This window comes from Tachypleus tridentatus, chromosome 13, assembly GCF_004210375.1.
Source record: "Tachypleus tridentatus isolate NWPU-2018 chromosome 13, ASM421037v1, whole genome shotgun sequence".
NCBI classification, from domain to species: Eukaryota; Metazoa; Arthropoda; class Merostomata; order Xiphosura; family Limulidae; genus Tachypleus; species Tachypleus tridentatus.
The window spans coordinates 87,217,804-87,238,316 of NC_134837.1; the positions used below are offsets into that span (position 1 = coordinate 87,217,804).

The 20,513-nt window shown below is 34.2% G+C and overlaps 1 protein-coding gene and 1 long non-coding RNA gene across 10 annotated transcripts in view; one reads left to right on the plus strand and one right to left on the minus strand.

Annotated features, from left to right (window-relative positions):
- Positions 1–2,052, plus strand: part of LOC143240804 (uncharacterized) — a 194,159-nt gene extending 192,107 nt beyond the window's left edge. For all 9 annotated transcript variants that reach the window (XM_076483898.1, XM_076483900.1, XM_076483903.1 and 6 more), the window contains one exon: positions 387–2,052. In XM_076483898.1, coding sequence (XP_076340013.1) covers positions 387–680 — 294 coding nt within the window. In that variant the 3' untranslated portion in view covers positions 681–2,052. The remainder of the gene's footprint in view (positions 1–386) is intronic.
- A 130-nt stretch (positions 2,053–2,182) lies between these two features.
- On the minus strand, positions 2,183–12,959 carry LOC143240806 (uncharacterized). The gene is made up of 3 exons (XR_013021967.1): positions 12,493–12,959; positions 5,544–5,654; positions 2,183–3,743 (listed from the first exon to the last, which is right to left on the minus strand). It is a non-coding gene; the product is annotated as an uncharacterized LOC143240806 (long non-coding RNA).
- Positions 12,960–20,513: the final 7,554 nt, after the last annotated feature.

Genomic DNA, 20,513 nt, shown 5'->3' on the forward strand with positions numbered 1-20,513 from the left:
TCGTGATAAGAGGGAACTAGCACATGAATGACTGAGATACAATTCAACGGTTGTTTAAATGTCATATTATCTTGTTTTTTTATCATTGCTGTAAGTCTATAACAAAAGGTTCTTTTGAGAATGTTAACATTGAAACTTTTACTTACAGTTTAAATGCATTATAAACACTGAAACTAAATATAATGGCATTATATGGAAAAATGTAATTAACTTTTCCAGTTTCATATCCCTGCAACAATCTCCATCCAGAAAATAGCATCATAATAAGTAAAGTTCATTCATATGAAAACAGAAATAAATGGTAACTTAATCTATCACTGCATTTTCAGAATTATTTATCATTTAATATGTGTCTATAAATAATTCACATGTTTTTTGTCTTCCAGTGTGTGTTAAAGTCCAAATGTGAAAAACTTAGTTCACAATACGAAGAGGCTCGACGGCTGAAAGAGAGTATTGACAAACGTAGCCAACAAGTAGCAAAGTTCCTTCAACTGTACCTCTCCGAAGATGAATATGCAGACTATGAACATTTTATTAAGATGAAATCAAAGCTGTTAATTGATGCTCGTGAGATTGACGAGAAAATCAAACTGGGAGAAGAACAGCTTGCTGCCTTGCGCAGTAGCACTGAAGTCACAGTTTCCCATCAGAATACACTTATTGCTGCCAAAACCTAAACACACCATCTGTTAAACAGTCTCCTACTATTTGGTCTGGACAGGCTTCAGGAGTTAAGCTTACCAAACAGTAGTATGATGACTTAATATCACCTTCTTGAATTTCCTTATCAACTATATAATTTCAAGTGTGCAAATGGATATGGCGAGATACTCTTTTCTGTAGCATTTAGAGCAAATTTGTGTCATATTAGAATTAATGCTGTTTGTAAAAACAAGAGGAAGGTTGGAAAGCGTGCATTATACAAAACGAGTTGAAGAAGATTTATAAATTTTCTTTTGTTCGTTGTTCTGTTTAAATTTTGTTTATTTCTTGCGTAATATAACTGACAAAGTATGATAGTAAACGTTTCGATATTTCGTAATGATTTCTAACATAACGCAAATATAAAAAAGTGAACTGCTTTTTTATACCTACAGTTTTTTGTGAAAAAAAAGTAAAAATGTCGAAATATTTTTGAGGAGTGATTCTTGTTATATGTGTTATAAAGTTAATATTTCTTGAGAAATAATGGTAGTGAAAAGAAAGATAGAACAGAAAGTTATCCACAAATCATAGTATTTTTGTAGAAGGAAAATGTGTTATTGCCAGTTTGCGCTATAGTAACTTATGAGTGTAGTTTTGTGTACGTTTAACGCCAGCAAATTTTTTTTTTTTGTAAAATACCCAATTTTTGAAAACAAAAATAAACGTTAGTCAACTGATTCTTCCATAGTATCATTGTATATGCCAAATCAATGTTTCAAGGGGATTTTGTAAAAGCTGCTACGCATTATGTAAATATTAAAGCAAAGCTTAGGGAATTTCAGGAGTTTTCATTTGTGATATAGGCTTATATAAATATATATATATATATTCGATATGTACAAATAAACATTACATAAGTTTACAGTCTAAACGCGTCTTTAATTTCCTACACCAACAGTTATAAAACGATATGAAATTAGAGAATTTGTATTCTGTTTGAGGTGTAACATTTGTCAAGCGAAAATATTTAAGCAGCAAGACTTTGAATATTCTTCTAAGTATTACTGTACTTATAATGAATAAAATTAAACATATTTTAGTTCAACACGATATTGGGTATAACAAGACTTTTCAGCGTGATTTTAACTTAACCTTGCATTACACTGTTTACATGCGTGATGTACGTGTATCACTGTTTGAGAAAAATTAATAAAATTTCGTTAAAATGCTAACATTATAAATACAATGATGGAAAGCTGTATCTTTATAGACATGTGTATAATTAATATCTGAATCTGGAAGTCGAATAGAGGCAAAGAGCGACAAGAAGCTTGTTTGGTTTACCACATTTATTTTATTTTTGTGTATGCTAAGTTAAACTGAAAATAAATTCCTAAGTTTATAGTGAGGTATATATAGTTCTTTCATCGTAGTGATGATCATAGCACCACATTTAAAACCTAACACATTAAGTCCATGATCACTCTGTTAGAGAAGTGCACGCGATTATCCAACTTTAATATTCTATAGTTCACTTCATACTTCCATAAATTTTTTATTTCTTTAATCTGTATATCTTTACACAAAAAGAATACATTAATAAAATTCTAATTTTCAAATAAATTGTTTAAAAAGGTTTTCGGAACACTTATTGAATCTGGTATTACATACTTGAAACGTGGTGTGGCTTCATAGAACAAAGGATATCAAAGATTAACTCCGATAGGTTTTAGTCACCACGAGAGAATTGTTTAGATACAGTCATATTTGACATTTGTTTAAATTATTAGTTCTTGTATCAAATATATCGATATATTTCAAGGATTCCTTTCAAAGTTTAATTCCTATAGGCAAGTTATTTTTAATTTTCTCAATGAAACACTTCCATGTTAGCAAAACAAAACATTTTCAGTTTCTTTTTGGAATTAAGATGTACGAATGAAAGGCAACACGTAGTTTTTAAAACAATAGGTTCAAAGACGTCTCCCTAGAATCGTAACTATAATTTATGTAATTAAATTATTGCACACTCTTAACTTTTTAGGCCTCATGTGTGAACTGAATATAATAATGTCATTTTAACAAAAAACTAAGTATGGCTTTTCTTCACGACCCCTTATGATAAGTTTATACGGTTACAACGCTGAAATCCAGAGTTAGATTCCTCACGGTGGATACAGCAAGTAGTCCAACGTGTCTTTGTTCTAAAACAAACTTTACTTCACAGTTAAGATCTTATAACCTATAGAAAGCGGTTAATTTTATAACTCTCTCACCAAATCATTGGGACCGACATGATGAGTTGTTAGGGCGCTCGACTCGTAATCTGAGGGTTGGGATCCAAACATGCTTAGTTTCAGCCGTAGAGGCGTTATAATGGTTACATGCCAATTCGTTGGATAAAAGAGTAGCCCAAGAGTGGTAATGACTAGCTACCTTTCCTATAGTCTTACACTGCTAAATTAGGGACAGCGCAGGTAGCCGTCGTGTAGCTTTGCGCGAAAATTCGAAGCCAAATCCCTGTCACATTTATTTTGACAATACACTTAGTAAGTCATTATATTTTTATTGGCGCGGGATCATAGCGGCTTCTAACAACTTCTATTACCATGATTACAACACTACAGTATAAAACTATATTGGTCTCTCTGGGTCATCCAACAGTGAAGTATTAACTCCTTAAAAGCTGATAATTTGTTACATTTATTTTGAGAATTAGAACAAAAAAAAACAACAGAGTTTAAACATAAAGAGTTTATAAGTTCGTGATTGCATGAATATAGTAACGAACTTCATACATGAAGTTAAGAATAAACGAAATCCATATACTATATTCTTGTGTTCACCTACATTCGAATGTATATCATTAATTTTGATTATGAAAAGAAGAAGCGTTCAATACTATTACAACTTTTTAAAAGTAATTTTATGGAAGTTAACGTAAAAGCTAATTTGTCGTTGAGCAAAATTAATGTTGATATTCACTGCAGTAAAGTGTAGTTTTGTCTTTGTATACTTGTCGTCACGTTCTAAGTATCAAAGAGTGCCAGCCATCTTATTTCTGAAGTGTGTATTTTTTTTTCTTTTCGTCTGCACTAAAGAGGAAATTCTTTAATATAATTTCAGTTTTAAAGTTTCAAGGTTGAGTTATATATATATATAATATACATTATTATAATTTTTATTTTAACTCCCTTAAAGGCAGTAGAAAACACTCATTTCAAAAACATAATATTACAATGACTTGAGAGACATGTTAAGACAACCCTAAATACTGTCCTGAATCACTATTTACGAATTACCTACATATTAACTCATAAACCCCCCCCCTCTCTTAAATGACTCAGAAGCATTTCTGCGGACGTATGGCACTGAGCAACCGAGTTTTGATGCTCTTTGGGAACACAGCACAGATAGTCCATCGTGTAAATTTGTGCTTAACAACATCAAACAAAAAAAATATTTTAATGATTACATGCCACTCAAAAATCGACATAGATTGGTGCACGTGGAATTATTTGCATATTAACAATGTTGCTTTTTAAATATATAATGTCATAAAATATACAATAAGTTTTAAGCGTTTTAATAACTGCAGAGATTTTAGGTTATTGACTGTATTTCCTCAGACCACCAAACCTTTCAGTCTCCTTTATTCGAGGCAGTTTGTGATAAAAAAGAAAACGTCGTACTTATAATGATATCTCAAAACGAATTTGCTCTAGGTGTAAAAATCACAATAGGTGCTTTGAGAATTATAAGTTTTAATATGTAAATTTGACTTGTTATAGGATGTTTCAAAAATTACCACAGACGGAACTCGGTCTGATCCTGTCTTTCTCGATTAGCTTATTGAATCTATTTATAAATGAAGCTGGTACTGTCTTGAACACAGGTCTTTGATTCATCGTGTTATGTTGAACACTGATAGGCATTCAGTTCGTGTTGATGAATTTGTTTGTTTGAGGCTAAGCACAAAAGAACACAAAGGTGTATCTGTGCTGTGTCCAACGCGCGTATCAAAATCTAGTTTCTCGCGTTGTAAGTCAGCAGACATATCGCTGTGTCACTGTTGTTAGAAGAAGTAAAAAGAAGAAAACTAAAAATAATGTTTTTTCTCATTGTTTTGAAAAAAAAACACTCTAGGTATGCAGTGTAATTTGGGTTCGAAAGCACTTGCTTCATTCCCAAAATCTTCTAAACACATCTTATGATCCTCAACATGCTGCTAGTAAAATTTGTTCATCTAAGGCATATTTTTGACATACAATTATTTTAAATGTAGAGTTTACTTTATAACTTTTTTGTACATTAAATACGTTTCAGTTTGCCTCTCGACAACGTTAACACGTGAATTGAGTCGTACACATTTCGAGTGAAGTGCTTCATTATTGTATCTATTATGGAGGAAATGATAAAATCTTTGTCTGAAAGACAAATAGTTGCCATGTCACTAATACTGTGATTATAACTAAAAAAAAAGTAAAACTTTACATAAACCTAAGTGTATTAAATAACCTTTAGACTAAATGTTAAAGAGTTTGTGGATTAATGTTAATAATGTTGTATCAGAACTAACAAGAACCGAGGAAGATGTCACAGCTTTCTTCGTGCTTCCCAGGTACCGAAAGACAGCTTAAATATTTACTACTTTGAAGAGTGGAGTAAACATTTCCAGCTGGTTTGATCTCAATGTTATAGCCCTCAAAGACGTCCTAAAAGACGTATGATGTGTAGTTTCAGAAGTTCAATGAGTTAAAATGTCCAAGTTTTAATCTTCTTTTAAACACACTTTGTTTTAAATGTGCACATGATTTCTACAACAAAATAATTTTATAATTTTTAATAACTATTTCAATTATTTTAAACTGATTAAGATGTATTTGTTTACTTACTTTTATAGCCAAGCTTATTGTGATATCTACTCTGTCTACCACGTGGAGTCGAATCTCGTTTTTTCATGTTGTAACCCTGTAGACTCACCGTCGTTCTGTCGGGGGATAATACTATAAAGAAGAAAAAAAAAGTAAATATATAACTCATTAAAAATAATTTATGATAACATTAGTTACTGTTATTCAAGCCTTTATTGTTTATTCACGTACTTTTGCAATAACGATGACAAAGTGTTATGATTTTATACGTAGAATTATGGAACTGACTAAACATGCTGATCCAGTTATTAAAAATTTTAAATTAGGCTACTCGAAGGAAACAGCTGATATCAAACCTCCATATAATAGAATATATTTACATTTAGTTCTTGAAATAAGTGAACCAGTATTTTCTACACTTTCTACCCTTGACATATCCTGATAGTTAGGACGTTCAGTTTTCAGCTTGTGGGTCACGAGTTCGAATCCCATATCCTACTAACATATTCGTCCTTTCAGCCGTAGAAACGTTATAATGTTACAATTAATTCTATTATTCAAGTAGAGCAGCCCAAGAGTTTTGGTTGGCAGCGTTGAATAGTTACATAATCCTTTATTGTGTGTGTATGTGTTCTTATAACAAAGCCACATCGGGCTATGTGCTGAGTCCACCGAGGGTAATCCTTTAGTATATCGCTTCTAATTTAGAGGCGGTTAACGCAGAAAGCTCTCAAGTACCTTTGCGCGATATTCATTAAAAAAACAATTTAACACTAGCTCCTGAAATAAAACTAAAGATGTATTTCATTAACACTCCTACGAAATGTGGGGCCTAATAGGCCCCAGAGCAACTTGAAAGGTTATTAATATTAGGCTAATAATTTTGTATTTAAATAAAACTGACATTTAAATCCATTAATGAATGGATTAACGAGATTCCCACTGTCCCTATCTACTATCTAGCGAAACCACAGCCAGGGAAATGGGCTTGGAGAAATCAGGACTAGAAACATCTTTTCGTAGGAGTGTTAAAACATTGACATATGTCTACGATTTTCAAACATACTTTTGATCTTTAGACTACAAAACATTGTAAAATATACAAAGTATAATATCATGGATATTTTAAGTCCTCGAACTTTTCATATTTGAAATACGTTATATGTTTTACTGGACTCTGAACTGTTACGTTTATCTAATATCCAGCTCGGCATGGCCAGGTGGGTTAAAGCGTTCGACTCGTAATCTGAGGGTCACGGGTTCGAACCCCATCGTACCAAACATGCTCGCCCTCCCAGCCGTAGGAGCGTTATAAAGTAACGGTCTATCCCACTATTTGTTGGTAAAAGAGTAGTCCAAGAGTTAGCGGTAGGTGGTGATAACTAGCTGCCTTCCCTCTAGTTTTACACTGCTAAATTATGGACGGCTAGCGCAGATAGCCCTCCTGTAGCTTTGCGCGAAATTCAAAAACAAACAAACAATTATCTAATATCCTGTACTGTTTATATATAACTATACTGTAACTGCATTTTTTTTTCTCTAGAACCTAGTTATTTTCAACGAAACATAATTAAGTCAAACTGGAATACCAATCTTTTCTTTTCACTTTACCAAGTCTACTGGACAAGTAAAATGGTTTGTTAAGTCAACAAGTGAAATATTTTTGGAACAAGTTGAACAATTTTACTTCTTAAAACTTCAAACAAGTGAATACATATTAATAGTGTTCCTGATAAACTTGTGTATTCAAGATGTTTGTAAAAAGTCATTTCAACACGAAACTTTTCTGCAAATTACGATTTTCTTCACATATATTTGTGCTGTAATTCTTTTTGAGGACATTCGTTATTTACCAGCAATGTGTATACTGACAAGATACAGACCTCAGTGTACATTAACCATGGGGTTGTGATTCTCAATGTATACTGATAAGACATTGACTTCAGTGTGCATTAACCATGGGGTTGTGGTTCTCAATGTATATTGACAAGTCATTGACTTCAGTGTGCATTAACCATGGGGTTGTGGTTCCCAATGTATACTGACAAGACATTGACTTCAGTGTGCATTAACCATGGGGTTGTAGTTCTCAATATTTTTTCTTTCTTCACCTTGACTTTAAACTTTTAAGATACGTTATGGTACTTTTTATACATTGCTTTCATACGTTTAAAATAACGTTTTTTCATATTCCTTTTAAAGGCTTAAATTATTCTTTCATTCTTGCCTAAGTTCCTTTCAAACTTTTTTAACTAAACAACTGCTCTTTCCTCACGCTGCTATCAAACGTTTGAACTAACTTATTCTCCTTTATCCTTTTTAATTATCTTTAAACTTCTAAAATAAATTATTAATTTTTCTTTCTCCGCCTTAATTACCTTTAATCCCGTACAAAAAGTATGTTATATCTCCACATTGCTTTCAAACTTTTCAAATAACTCCTGTTTACTTAACCTAATGAAGTAGGAAACGATGGTTGGTGGCTAACACACATGCACATAAGGACTACCTCTTCTAACATTTTTTTAGTGATTGATGACCTCTTTCATGTACTTTAAGCATTAAAAACATAAATCGTTATTTTTGCTAAATTCGGTGCTATTTAGTTTATTGTACAAGATTGAAGTTTAACAGCATGTATGAGATTCAGTAAAACAAGCTACTATAAAGAATGTGGCTTGTGATTAGATAAACGTATACTGATTGATTTGGTGACACTCTAAACTTGACATACTTGTAATATTTAAAATTACAAGACTATTTATAGCACATATAGCCGGTATTTATGACGTAAGAACTTGTTCGTTATTTTTTTCTAACTTCCATTTGCTTGATGCTCTATCTTTTGTAAGACTCTATATAATAAACAGACATATTATTCTCAAACCTTAAGTTCAATTACGAACATTAAAGGCATTCCTCAGGTGATCAAAAATGACAAATTACTAAGATATATTCCATTACTTACAGATAATATTGCGCACTCTATTCAAGAACATTTGCGAACAGCATGTAAAAAGAAAATTGAAGACTTTTTCAATTAATTAAATTCTACACAATTACTTTAACTAAAATGGTATGGACCCGGCATGGCAAAGCTGCACGAGGGCTATCTGCAGTAGCCGTCCCTAATTTGACAGTGTAAGACGAAAGAAAAGGCAGCTAGTCATCACCACCTACCGCCAACTCTTGGGTTATTCGAATAGAGATAGACCGTTACATTATAACGCTCCCACGGCTAGGAGAGCGAGCATGTTTGGTGGGACGGGGATTCGAACCCGCGACCTTTAAAGGAGTAGGCAAGCGCCTTATCCACTAGCCCAGGTCAAACTCGTCGTTAGATAGGTTCAATTATGCACTTTTAGCATTGCACATACACATAAACTGCGTTTTTTTTATACTGGCTTAATTATTAATTATTATTACAAATTATTCACAGCAACAAAGAAATTTAGGTGTTTGAATTCAATACAGAAAGTAACAAACTATCATACAATCTAAAAAGTCTCAGCCTTTAAATCTGTAAAATACGAAAAAGGTTATAAACTACAATAAGCAAGAGGTGAGTAATAGTAGAATGTAAAAAGTATTTTTTTCAATATCAGATCACTCATATAAACTATTGAAACAAACCGTTAAAAATTGTAAGAGCTGTTTAAGACTATATGCCTATGAAATACAATAAAGGAGTCTATATTTGTTGTCTTATAAATTTGTGCACTTTCAAACATTTGTAGTAAGTAATCTCAGGACACGAGATGTTCAACGAATATAAGAGTATTGAGTACATTATATTAAAATGATTTTGAGTAGGCAAGCTAGCTAATAAAATTCCAACTACAGCGATATAAAGTCGGGGTCGAACGGGATATATTAGTACTATATTTTGTCATTGTTTGAAGTTCCGTACGTAAGTGATGCCACCAAAAACTGGTCAATGAGATCATAACGACGTGCTGATATTTGGAATTTTCAAAACAGGAAAATAAAGAAATATAGATCAACTTGGGACTCAAAAACTATCCAGAAAAAGACCTACAACAAGTCGTGTCTAACTGTAATAAGCGAAACGTAAGAATACACGAACAAGAAATCAGTGACAAAAGCCGCCAAGTGCCCCAGGCAGCATAATCAAGTATGATCTCCGTCTGGAAAAGTGACACAAGTCGTGCACAAGTTGCTTCCACGAGGGATCTGTTTAAACATTGCATACTTCAATGAGTAATTATGCTATTCCATACGAAGATATACCGATCAAGTTACCTGCCGCAATAATATGAATTTTTGAGCAATTGAACTGTTGAAACGGACGTTGAAAAATCACCATCTTCGTACACTAGATGAGCTATGAACAAGAAGCAGAAAAGTTTGGTTTGGTTTGTTTTGAATTTCGCTCAAAGCTACACAAGGGTAACCTGAGGTAATCTTTCCTAATTTATCAGTAAAAGACTACAGAGCAGGCAGCTAGTCATTACCACCCACCGTCAATTCTTGGGTTTCTCATTTACCAACAAATAGTGGGATTGTTTGTATCATTATAACGTCCCCACGACTGAGCATGTTTGGTGTAATAGGAATTCTAACTCGCGATCCTCATATTACAAGTCTAGTGCTAACCATTTGGCCTTGCCAGGCCCAAGTAGAAAAGAGTGATGTATTTTAGGCATGATAGCCTCACCCCGGAATCTTTCAAGTAACATAAACTACGCTAAAAGTATACTGTCAAGATTTACAGTCGTCAAATAGAATATGACAGGGAGTGGCGATACTTACCAACGTGCGTACATTATGATACTCCAAAATCGTTTTAATAGAACGTTTTCAACCTATGTACGGGCTTTTACTTTTATGGTTACACTAACCCTAATACTTATCTAGAAATAAAGTGAATAGGCCATAACAACATCATATTAAAATAAAAATATTTAGAATCTATTACAATTTCCCAATGCCTCGGTGGTTTGAAACCTTATGGTGTTGCAAATCAGGTTTCGATACCCGTGGTGAGTAAAGCAAAAGCAGCTCACTGTGTAGCTTTGTTCGTAACGGAAACAAACAAACAAAAATAATTTCAAGTTATACAACTACCAGAGACCGATTGAGTTAAAGTGTTTTTATGTATGTGTAGCATACATTAAATGGGAACACAAACAGTACCATGTAAAAAAACGAAAAATAGTTGGTGATTATTAATCGCCAAAGATATTCAAGACAAATAACGTAACATAAAGCACACTCAGTTTGCTCCTGAAGAAGAAAGGTCCACCTTTCGAAAGCGCTCGGGTTATAGGGTTTCTATTTGATTTTTATCAAGATTTCTCGGACCTACGTGTTTTTAAACATCATGAATGTAACATAAATAAATAGCCACGTACACATTTGTCTTTTCGGTTTCGAAGACTTTGACACAAACAAAGAGTTTGTAATATTAAGGATATGAAAACTGAAAGCGATAAAGTAACTAGTCTATAAGTATCCTTTTCAACGGCAGAAATTTCTAATTTCTGAATCACGTGCTTTGAAAACGGTCCCTTTCTGGGACAGCAATAAGCCTACACACTTGCAACGCTAAAATCAAGGTTCTATTTCCCTCGGTTGACACAGTAGATAGCTCGATAAGGATTTGTTATAAAACAAAAACACACACGCTTATCGAAAATGTGATTTTTTTATAAATTAGATAGACGGGTAATCCTAAATTTAAGTAAAATATTTATAGCAATATAAAGAAATATATGAATGATAAAAAAGTAATAATATACTGTTTGTTTGTTTTTTTATTTTTGAATTTCGCGCAAATATTCTCGATGGCATTTATATGCAAAAACGGCTCGTTTAGGTTGAGAAAATATTTTACATAGAAGGTCGAAACGTTGTTCGCTCTTCTATGTAAAATATTTTCTCAACCCAAACGAGCCGTTTTTGCATATAAATTTCTCAACAAGTGGGTTTCTCGACATCACTGATTCTCGATGGCAGTTAGTCATCACCACCCACCGCCAACTCTTGGGTTACTCTCTTACCAAAGAATAGTGGAATTGATCGTTACATTATAACGCCCCCCCCATAGCTGAAAGGACGAGCATGTTTGGCGCGACGCGGATGTGAACCCGCGACGCTCAGATTACGAATCGCACGCCTTAACCCACCTGGCCATACCGGGCCGTAATAATACACAAGTACAATAAGTTGTTGTATAAATATATGTACATATATAGAGAATTTATAACGAAACATTAAGGTTATTTTATTTTATTTTGTCTCTGTTTTGAACTAAACATATTAAAATCTCATTTATCTTCCATATATTTAATTAAATTTAATTTTCGTATGTTTTCAAATATAATTTATGCAGCAAGTTGATTGAAGATTTGAAATATTTTAAAACTAAAACAATACACCGATCTAAAATACGTCAATTATCAGTAATAATAAAATGGTCTTCTTTTGTTATTCAATCTCGAAATTATGAGCGAACAGTAAATACCCTTCAACTCAATTCGGCGGACAAATAATTAACTCTCAGAGAAATACAAAGAAAATACTTAATGTTATTAATTAAATATGCGTCGTGTTGGAGAATAACAAGCAAGAATGCGAAACATAAAAATTATAGCAGTTCATAACCTAAGAGAATCTAAGAATCAATGAGTGAAAAGGGAGGATATATTATGTTAAACATATTACAGAGGACCCCAGTTGACGGGAAGAATATAATACAATATGTTAAATATATTACAATAGCCCCTGTTACGTGTAACAATATCAAATAACCTAAAACTAACTCAAACTGTAATTTAAATTCAGAAGTTAATTAAATGTCGATACGTATTTAGTTTATGACACCTGCCAACAAGACTGACGCACACAGTTTTTCTTCAATATAAATATATTTTAATCTATAAATAATAATACAATTTATAAGAACGGTTATTACAAATAATAATTTATGTAAAAGAGTTTTACAAACAAAAATACTGAGTCTTTTTTGTTGTCTGGGGCTTGTAACGGATTTCCCGTTATACGTGTATTATAATACATACGTTTGTTTCTGTATAGTTTTCCAGTGACGTATATTCTTGGCTGTACTTTGCGCAAGTCCCGCTTGTTCTCGAAATTTGTAGCGAATTCTTGAAAGTGAGAAGCAACAATATTTGTTTATGAAAACTCGCTAGAATATTGTTGAAGCGAGCGACAGTGTTGTTAAAACGTGTATAAACTCGCATGATTCCTGTAATAAACGGCTAACCGAGAGATGACAGAAATGAGAGTTGTATTGGACAACTGCAGTCAGTACGCTACAGTACTATAGTTATAGTACCAAGGTGGGGCAGCGGTTTACGGATTAGCACCGATTTCCGTTGGTGGACACAGCAAATATTCTGATGTGGCTTTGTTATAAAAATACAGACACCTTTTTTCTTTAAGATTATTAATTAAAAAAAAACCAACTTAATTAGGTTGATATGAAAACCTAAATCAAACTCAGTTTTATGGTTGCTTTTTTTCCAGAATTAGACAAACACAATCCATACCATTTAGTCCTTTTCTTGTTTTTAACAAGGTTTGGTTTTTAGAATTTCGCGCAAAGCTGCGCGACGGATATATGCGCTAGCCATCCCTAATTTAGCAGTGTAAGACTAAAGGGAAGGCAGTTAGTCATCACCACCAACCACCAACTCTCGAACTACTCTTTTACCAACGAATAATGAGATTGATCGTATCGTCACATTATAAAGCAAGCATGTTTAGTGTGATGGGGATTCGAATCCACAACCCTTAGATTACGAGTCCAGCACTCTAATTACCTGGCTATGCCGGGGTTTTAATAAAGAAATCCGCGAAAAGAAGCCCTGTAAACTGTAAAAGGATATATATCGTTTCAATTAGCGAAATTTGTAATTTACTTAATTGCAAAGTCTCAAAATGAAAATGTAACCAACTTAACAACAGTTTATAACTGACTCTAAATTCAGTTAAGTGCTGTATTAAACGTTTTTGACGTTAAGGTCAAGATATCTTCTGTGTCATCCAAGCCACAATAGGTTAAAGAAACGAACACACTTTAAAACCGTTAGGAACTAAGTGAGAGGGTTTTTGCAAAACGCAAGGTTTCAAGATCATCGTGAATACTAGGGCGGATGACGCTTATGCAGAAAAGAGACTTAAAAAAGCGCCCTAATGGCACAGTAGTATGTCTACGAACTCACACCGCTAGAAACTGAGTTTCGATACCCGTTGTAAGCAGAGCACAAATAGTCTATTGTGAAGCTTTATGTTTTGTTCCAAACGAACAAAACAAGATTTATAAAAGACTAATATCTGATCTAAGCACGAACTGTGATGTACTAACATATTTAACAATCTCGGTCCTCGTCATGAATTATTTTGTTTAAATATTAGCCGTATAACAAAATAAAAATTAATTAAGGACTTCAATGAATGTTCAGAGGACAAAATTCAGGTATTTAAAATTTTTTGATATTTTAATATCTGCTAAAATATTTAATGACATTCTTACTTCGTATCATTATTGATACTTTGTATTTCTAAATGAAGAAATCATTTAACCTGTCACGCATCACAAAGTAGATTAGGTTATATATTATAGACTTTAAAAGTTGTTGTGTTTTGTTTTTCAACCTGTAATTCGTGAGAGACCTAAAATGTTGTGTTATAATCTTACTAGAGGGTTTACATAAATGAGGTATTTTTACGACCCGGCATGGCCAAGCGTGTTAAGGAGTTCGACTCGTAATCCGAGGGTTGCGGGTTCGAATCCCGGTCGCACCAAACATACTCGCCCTTTCAGCCGTGGGGGCGTTATAATGTTACGGTCAATCCCATTATTCGTTGGTAAAAGAGTAGTCCAAGAGTGGTGATGACTAGCTGCCTTCCCTCTAGTCTTACACTGCTAAATTAGGGACGGCTAGCACAGATAGCCCTCGAGTAGCTTTGTGCGAAACAAACAAACAAAGGTATTTTTAATTTCAATCTCGAAAAGAACGCCAAATCATTTCCAAAAATGGTAATTATGTTAGCATTTTTCTTTCAAGTGACGCCATAAGATATGAATAATATTCTGAGGCATATTTCACTCACCTCAATGTACCTATCATTGTACAGAAATTGATGAATATGTTGCATCAATGCTATTAATTTATTCTTCTGAATTACTCAACAGATAAGCTGTTTAAGGTAGTATAAATTAATATGAAGCCCAATCTATAATTCGATTGAACACTTATCAATGAGTTATACCAGTTTCAGGAATTCTATCTCTGGATATTAACGACTCTACAATAAAAACCTAGGATTACGTGTCTGGTATTTTGATTTGTCGCTTTTAAACACCATAGAGAACCTATACTTGTAAATCTGTTTAAATAATAAGTTGTATTAATGCTGCTAATTTATTTTCCTCAATAATTCATCAGGCAAACTGTTCAAAATACTAAATATAAAGCAAAACCTGTCGCTCAATTCAGCACTTTTAACCTACTTCTAACATTTCAAAATTCGTGTGTATTCTTAAATTGTAGCTATTTGTAGATCTCCAATATTGACTACTTCAAACCATTATCTTAAGAATGCCTCATTATTTAGATTCCGTGTCCTCATAGACCAAAATAAATGTACCTTGGTGTTTAGCTTAGGTACACTTTAGAGTTACCAACTTATAGAACTAGTAGAAGTTATTACGATTTGATTTTAGTAAAGAGTTTGTGTTTCTCCTTTGTCACGCGCAGTATAATATTCTATATTAGTCTTGTATTTACTGTTTAGGTTTAATTATAATTTGAGTTACTGCGAGTTGAATTTCAAGTGCAACTAGAGTACTAACAGTGATTAATTACAAATTTAATATTATAGTTTGCTTGAGTTTAGTTTAGAACATGCGCATAACCTCCAGTCTGAGAGTGTCACCGTGTTAAAACATCTGCAACATGGTTGTGTGCAACATTAGGGCAGAAGAGCCTTTGGAATATGGATCTGCAAGCTTTACCAGATAGAGCCTTTATAGCGAGTAATTTTGAAAGATTATTAAGTGAAAAGAACATTTAGGCACTGTTTACGCCTCTTACAAGTTACTAGCAGGCCTCTTACCGTTTATAAATTATAAGCAAGGCTAATCAGTATAAATTCCTGCACCAGGGACGCTTCTCAACGGTATTTTCGTGCCCTTCTGATTAGTATGCGCTCTTCTCGAAAATAACACTCCTATTCTAATAGGTTAATGGCCCGCCATCACTCATCTGCCTTGTTGGGGTAGACAGGGCTGGGAACAGAACTTATGAATAGATATTGGTTAATGTATTGCCCATAAGAAATGAAACATTAAGAAATAGTGTTTAGATGAGTACCCGAGGGAGCATCGAGACTCGTGCACTCAGAAGGGACTTCGCCTGACTATCAAATGAAGAAGAAAAATGAAGCCTAAATATCGAGCTGGTAAACGGCAGTCTCACATTATGATAGATTGCTGCAATAGATAAACAAATATGATCTTGAAAACTCTTTCAAGAGACTGAACTCTCAAACTCCGAGAAATTCACTCTCACAACTTTTGATATCATAACACATGCCGGCACAAAAGTTAGGGTAGACTTTGCAGAAAGACAAATTATATGAACGTTATGATAGTTTTGAGCGAAACAATCATCATTTCAAGCTACAAGCTATCCAGACAGCTAACACAAACTCAAATCACTGTTATGCACATAAAAACATCAATGGTTAATCTTTACATTCTATTCTTCACATTATGTCCATCAAACTGAAACTTCTAAATACGGGTGAACCAGGTATTAATGAGCACCAAAGCTAAAGACATTGATTTTGCTAACTTTATCTAGAGTATCATTTCAACCTGGCATAAGGAACATAATATCATTAATTATCACCTTATGTGTGAAGTACAGATGAATATTATGAGACTGTGATATAAAATAATCCAGAAACATATATAAGAATACCAAGTTTTTTGGCTGTGCTTGTACCCTGAAGCATCTCTCCAACATTAGGCAAAATTAAGATAACAACTTTTACAAAAGGAATAACTTATACTGGTGAAACAGTGGTACTGATAAAGCTTAAATGGCATACAGTCAAGTCCAGGCTGAATTCATATGGATAAGACATGACCCAGTCCAAACAAAAGAGAAAATGGTTGTACAAAATAGAGCCTGTGCTCTATGTAGGTGATTAACATCTAAAGAATGAGACAAGAAACGGAATTAACTGGGTAAAAAGACCAGTTTCACAAGCTCTTCACTCTGGCGTTTCCACAAGATTATGAACGAAACAGGAACCATAAATATGGCGGTGTTGTTTGTTTGTTTGTTGAATTTAACGCAAAGATACACTGGGGTTATCTACGCTAGTTGTCCCTAATTTCGCAGTGTAAGACTAGAGGATAGGCAACTAGTCATCACCACCAACCTCCAACGCTTGGGCTAATTTTTTACCAATGAATAGTGCGATTGACCGTAACTTAACTCCTCCACAGCTGAAAGGACGAGCATGTTTGGGGCGGCGGGGACTCGAATCCGCGACTTTCAGATTACGAGTCAAACGTCTTAACCACCTGGCCATCCCAGACCAACATGGTGCTAACCCAGTTTGTACTGGTAAACATCGAAACAAGGTCTTCATGTGCAGGTACATTAATTAATGTAACCATGATAGCAGACCAAAGAAGTTAAGCTGTCTCTAAGCGATCCAGAATTACACGCGAATATGGAAGCCATTTTTAGGTCGAAAAGACCAATCATTGTCCATCTCTAAGGATGGAGCTCCAAGACTGAATAGAGTATGTATCTTCACCCTTAAGAAACTTACAGAGGAAAATCTGTTGAAGTAATGTCGAAGTATCAATACAGATAATCCTTTAAATGTGACCTGATGTCTTTATCAAAGACTTACCTAAACTATAATTATAGAGATTATCTAATCATCGACTGCATAACAACACTGGCAAGATTGCAGAAATGGCTGTGACTATTTGTAACTCATACATGGGAAGGCTTTGAAGCTGTTCAGAACACCTTACCAATAGCTATAGATCTGGAATATGTCGCTAGTAGATCAAAGTTGCCTGTTCGTCTGATGAAAAAATCCTCAGAATAGGTTTGTTTGTTTTAGAATTTCGCACAAAGCTACTCGAGGGCTATCTGTGCTAGCCGTCCCTAATTTAGCAGTGTAAGACTAGAGGGAAGGCAGCTATTCATCACCACCCACCGCCAACTCTTGGGCTACTCTTTTACCAACGAATAGTGGGATTGAACGTAACATTATAACGCCCCCACGGCTGAAAGGGCGAGCATGTTTGGCGCGACCGGGATGCGAACCCGCGACCCTCAGATTACGAGTCGCACGCCTTAACACGCTTGGCCATGCCGGGCCCTCAGAATAGGTATTAGTGCAACACGTGCAAAATGTGACAAAGTGACCGAAAACATTTCATGAAAGACGGAAGCTGGCAATCAGAATGAATCATCAAGCTGTCTCGAGGACAAACCCTCTCAATGGCCTTCTTCTATTTCTATAACATGGATCCAGCTCACCTTGACATATGTGTATGTACTAATCTTTGCTCATTATATCATGCTGAACAAAAGACACTATAGAAAAGATAAAATCATAAACAATACGTAACTATCCCTTAACAATGTAAGAAAATCGTCTAACTGTACAAACATAGTCTTCAATCCTGCTGAAGCCACAACCACCTTGTTCTACACATTCAGCAACACACATGTTGATGAAGTGAAGCCATTGCCATCCTTCGCAGCCACTTCCATCCCTGTGGAAGAACCACTGAAGTACCTGGGGTAACCTTTGACAGACCAAAAAACTTCACCAGCATCATTTTACTAATGATAATATGTTTTATGAAACATGTTTCATGAAAACGTTATTTATACGACCAGACAGGCCCAAAACGTAAAATTATTACAAAAGATTTTTCTGAAATTACCAGTTTTTTATTACATTGATAAAAATATTTACTTTATGGAAGACTGCTAACTTCTGTGTACATACATGATACTTGTGCAAGTTCATACGTAAGGCTAAAATTTCAGTTTCCACAATATGAATATCATGACGTATCACATATTTTAGTTCGTATAAAATACCTTGAAAATACAATTACATTGAGCATTAATAAAAAAAATCCAGTTATAAATAGAATAACACATACATTGTCCTTCCTTAATGTAATATTTTTAGCACAAATCACAATTACCTTGTTTGCATAAAAATTTTTTCATAGGTTCTTGAGATGTGTTTTCTAGTGGGTAGTACGTATAAATGTTTGAGACTGTTTACAAGACAAGAAGAATTTATGTTTGGGAAAATGCTTTTGGTTTTGTTTTTAAAAATTAAATGTTTAACTTTTTCAATATATTTTAAATTTATATAGACACTTTAAAAAAAGAGAAACGTTTTCTATTTTATTTACCACTTTGGGTTATTTAAACCTAACATCGGTAATCTCAAAGCCTCTACTTTCAGGTTAATAGCGGTTTGGAAACATCACCGCCTTTCTTCTAATACTTCTTTTTTCAATCTTTGAATTACATTACAAGGAATATTTAACACAGAGTGTTAATGATGGTTGGTATGAGACTAGATATTCATGACACTTTGGAAGTTTGTAGAAAAAATCATTATTTAAATATTATTCTTCGGATATTATAGGGTTTTTATTTCATTTCTATAAAATGTTCTTGAACCTGGCCTGGCATGGCCTAGCGCGTTAAGGCGTGCGCTTCGTAATCTGAGAGTCGCGGGTTCGCGCCCGAGTCGTGCCAAACATGCTCGCCCTCCCAGCCGTGGGGGCGTTAGAATGTGACGGTCAATCCCACTTTTCGTTGGTAAAAGAGTAGCCCAAGAGTTGGCGGTGGGTGGTGATGACTAGCTGCCTTCCCTCTAGTCTTACACTGCTAAATTAGGGACGGCTAGCACAGATAGCCCTCGAGTAGCTTTGTGCGAAATTCCAAAAAAACAAACAAACAAATCTTGAACTTACGTGTTTTTTTTTCAATATCATGACTTCTCCAGATATTATAATGAAGACATCCAGAAAGAATAGTTGACTTTATACGTAAGTCATAGATCAAGATTCTTACCATTTATTATATATAAATTACTAATAAACAAAAACAAGCTTAGACAAAAATCACAAACGCTGTACAGGCTATGATGTGAGATATAAAATGTGCCCTAGGTTTTGGAGGTGACTGCGGAAGTAAAATCCACACTTCGTTCTATTATTATCATCTATTAGTCTTAACCTCCATTTAACAGTCTCACATGAAAAAAAAAATCCATAAATAATAATTAAATAATAAAATATTCAAAAGAAATGGAAATTAGAAATAGTGGAATTAATCCTACAACGCTCTACATCTATATCACCCTTCACTGCCTGCAGACAATTATGTGAAGGTGACTGCTCTCCTAAGTTTTGGTTTGTTTTTGAATTTTGTGCAAAGCTATACAAGGGCTATCTGCGGTAGCCGTCTATAATTTAGTAGTGTAAGACCAGAGGGAAGGCAGCTAGTCATCACCACTCACCGCCAACTCTTGGGCTACTCTTTTGCCAACGAATAGTGGGATTAACCGTCACATTATAACGCGCCTATGGCTGAAAGGGCGAGCATGTTTGGTGTGACGGGGAACTCTCCTAAGTAAAGAAGATGAAAAAATATTAAAAAGTACGTTTTTTTGCTTATTTTCTACATTAACTTACAGGTACTTAGATCATTTAATTATTATAAATAATCCTGATATAAATAAAAATAAATGTTATTAATACTATTATTTGGTAGAATTAGACATTGAAAATATTAATACTTCAGTTTTTAATGTAGAGGCACACAATTGTTTGTTTGTTTTTGGTATTTCGCACAAAGCTACTCGAGGGCTATCTGTGCTAGCCGTCCCTAATTTAGCAGTGTAAGACTAGAGGGAAGGCAGATAGTC